General features: G+C 42.2%; 1 protein-coding gene across 1 annotated transcript in view; it reads right to left on the bottom strand.

The window, feature by feature from the left end:
* Positions 1-1,149: 1,149 nt before the first annotated feature.
* The window catches only part of sec61b (SEC61 translocon subunit beta), a 3,448-nt gene continuing 2,349 nt past the window's right edge, over positions 1,150-2,248 (bottom strand). Inside the window, exon 4 of the mRNA XM_031853285.1 lies at positions 1,150-1,678. Within this exon, the coding sequence (XP_031709145.1) occupies positions 1,591-1,678 (88 nt within the window). The 3' untranslated portion in view covers positions 1,150-1,590. The remainder of the gene's footprint in view (positions 1,679-2,248) is intronic.

Raw genomic sequence — 2,248 nt, 5'->3', positions numbered from 1 at the left:
GATGATGTGACAAGGTGAAAAGGAGAAAATCACCACACACGTGTTCATGCCCTCCCTCAGTGAGGACAGAGTTATATCTTTATATTCTCTGAGCCAGGGCTCTTCAGATAATAGTCTGTAGCGCCCCCCTCAGGAAAAGACAGAAAAGGGCCTTTCGGTGAATTTACAGGAAAACCTAAATGCAGTATTTCTTTCTCAACAACACAAATTAGAAAGCCTTTTTTTTTGGCTCAAACAACACACAATAACAACTTATTGATTAAATATTTTTCAGAGTGATTAAACAAAAAGTATTATTGTGCTTTGGATATATGCAGGTATATACTTTCCCTCAACTGATTGTTATGGTCTATTCTCCTAGAAGCACCAGATTTAAATGGACATTCATGTAAAATAGGACAAACTAATAAACAGTATGTAACAGTATGTATGTAGATCATCAGACAAAAGCCATACAATTCCTGCATCTCGTTTACCTTCTGGTATTACTGAAACATGAAGACTTGACACTTTTCAAAAACTAATTTTGCCTGTCAACAATTGGAGCGGCAGACAAAAATCTTCAGTACGGGTGGTGAGGACAAACCCTGGGGAAGCTCATGTTGGAGGCTGATGCCTTTGAACACTTTCATCCTGTCAATCACTTATTTTAAATCAGCTGGTGTCAGATTAGATGCATTTGTGATGTGTAGCCTTGTTGAACCATATGACGACATATTTATGACAATGAAGATTGATTAAACAACGGGGTTTTCAGTGCCATTTAAGATTGAAAATATTAAAAAAGTGAGTTATGGCCGAAACCTCAGTCAAATAAGGGTAGCTTGAATGTGTTTAAGCCTTAATTAGGTGAACTGTCAATCACACTACAGTGGTTCTCTTAATAATCCTGTTCTGCCTTAAAGCATTTTCATTGAAACAGGTTCATAAATGCCTTTTGGCAAAATGTCGAGCTTTCAAAAGTCTGGTCGTGGTTACAGAAGGTTCAGAGTGAGAATGCTGCCTCATGTCACTGAAAATATGTTTGAGGAACATCTTTTCTCATTAAACACTCTTTTTCAAACACAAAACTGGGTTATTATTTCAGAGCACACAGGTCAATTTCAACACAAACATTGATTTTTACTTTTTTATTGTACAATATTACAATTACATTTGTACAAATGCTGTTAACAAAAAAAAAAAATGAAATTCAGGCTACAAGAGGAAATGTTTTCTGGGGCCTGAAAACAACAATGTCCTTGAGTACTGCAGTGAACCTTCATGCAGCAGTGGCGGGAACGTGCTGCTTGGAGGGAGAGACACACACACACACACACACAGACATTACATCAGTGGTGAGCTAGCATGGCTTCCTCCCGTTCACCCCTTCAGATTTTAAAAATACAGGCAGGGCAACAGCAACAAGGTGGATACCAACATCTGTGCAGATGAAGATCGTGTACTGAATCAGTCGCATAAAAAATAAAAATCAAGTTGTTTGTTGTTGATAGTTCAGAAGGGAACCAGGGGAGTACGGTGGTTGTTGTTTGGTCCAGGTCCAATATGTTAAGAAGCCAAGCCACAGGGTCAGAGGTCATCAGGTAGAGTTTAAGAGCGGGTGTACTTCCCCCAGATGTGCAGCATGAAGACCGAAGCGATGAAGAGCAGACTCATCACGAGCACTGGCACCGGGCCGCTGTCACGACAAAGAGATCAACACTCAGATTAAAACATGCAAAATCCCATCATTTGCTCAAACTCCAACCACAGCGAGCTTCTTAGTGTAGTGGCTGATTTTATTGATGAGCTTAGGAAACAAGGAGGCGCTCTCATCTCTGAAGGAGGGACTGAGTGTGTGAGTGTGTGTGTGGGGGGGGCACCGCTAAGTAGCAGCATTGCCATGCCAACCACCTCCTCAGCGGCCCCTCCTCTCCCTGACAGGAGGCTGTAATTGAGTTGACCTTTCAGAGTGCATCCTTTAATGAAGCTTTGAGGACAGCGTCTAAGGCAGGAACAAACACACACTCGATATACAGAACTGTATGGCGAGTCTGCCCTCCTTCGACTGCTGGAGAGACGCACTCAATAACCACCACAGCACCATCGATCAGCCATAGCCAGCTATGGCCAGGAGACAGGACGCCTCCTCAGATATTCGGGGCGAGGATGCAGTAGAATAAAAGTTCACGAGGTTGAGAGTTTTATAAAAGTGCGCTTTCCACACACACACACACACACACACACACACACACACACACACACACAC

The sequence above is a fragment of the Anarrhichthys ocellatus genome, unplaced genomic scaffold, assembly GCF_004355925.1.
Source record: "Anarrhichthys ocellatus isolate YVR2014 unplaced genomic scaffold, GSC_Weel_1.0 scaffold13, whole genome shotgun sequence".
Lineage (NCBI taxonomy): Eukaryota > Metazoa > Chordata > Actinopteri > Perciformes > Anarhichadidae > Anarrhichthys > Anarrhichthys ocellatus.
The sequence above is the reverse complement of the archived record's forward strand: the minus strand, read 5'-3'. Positions and strand labels throughout refer to the sequence as shown.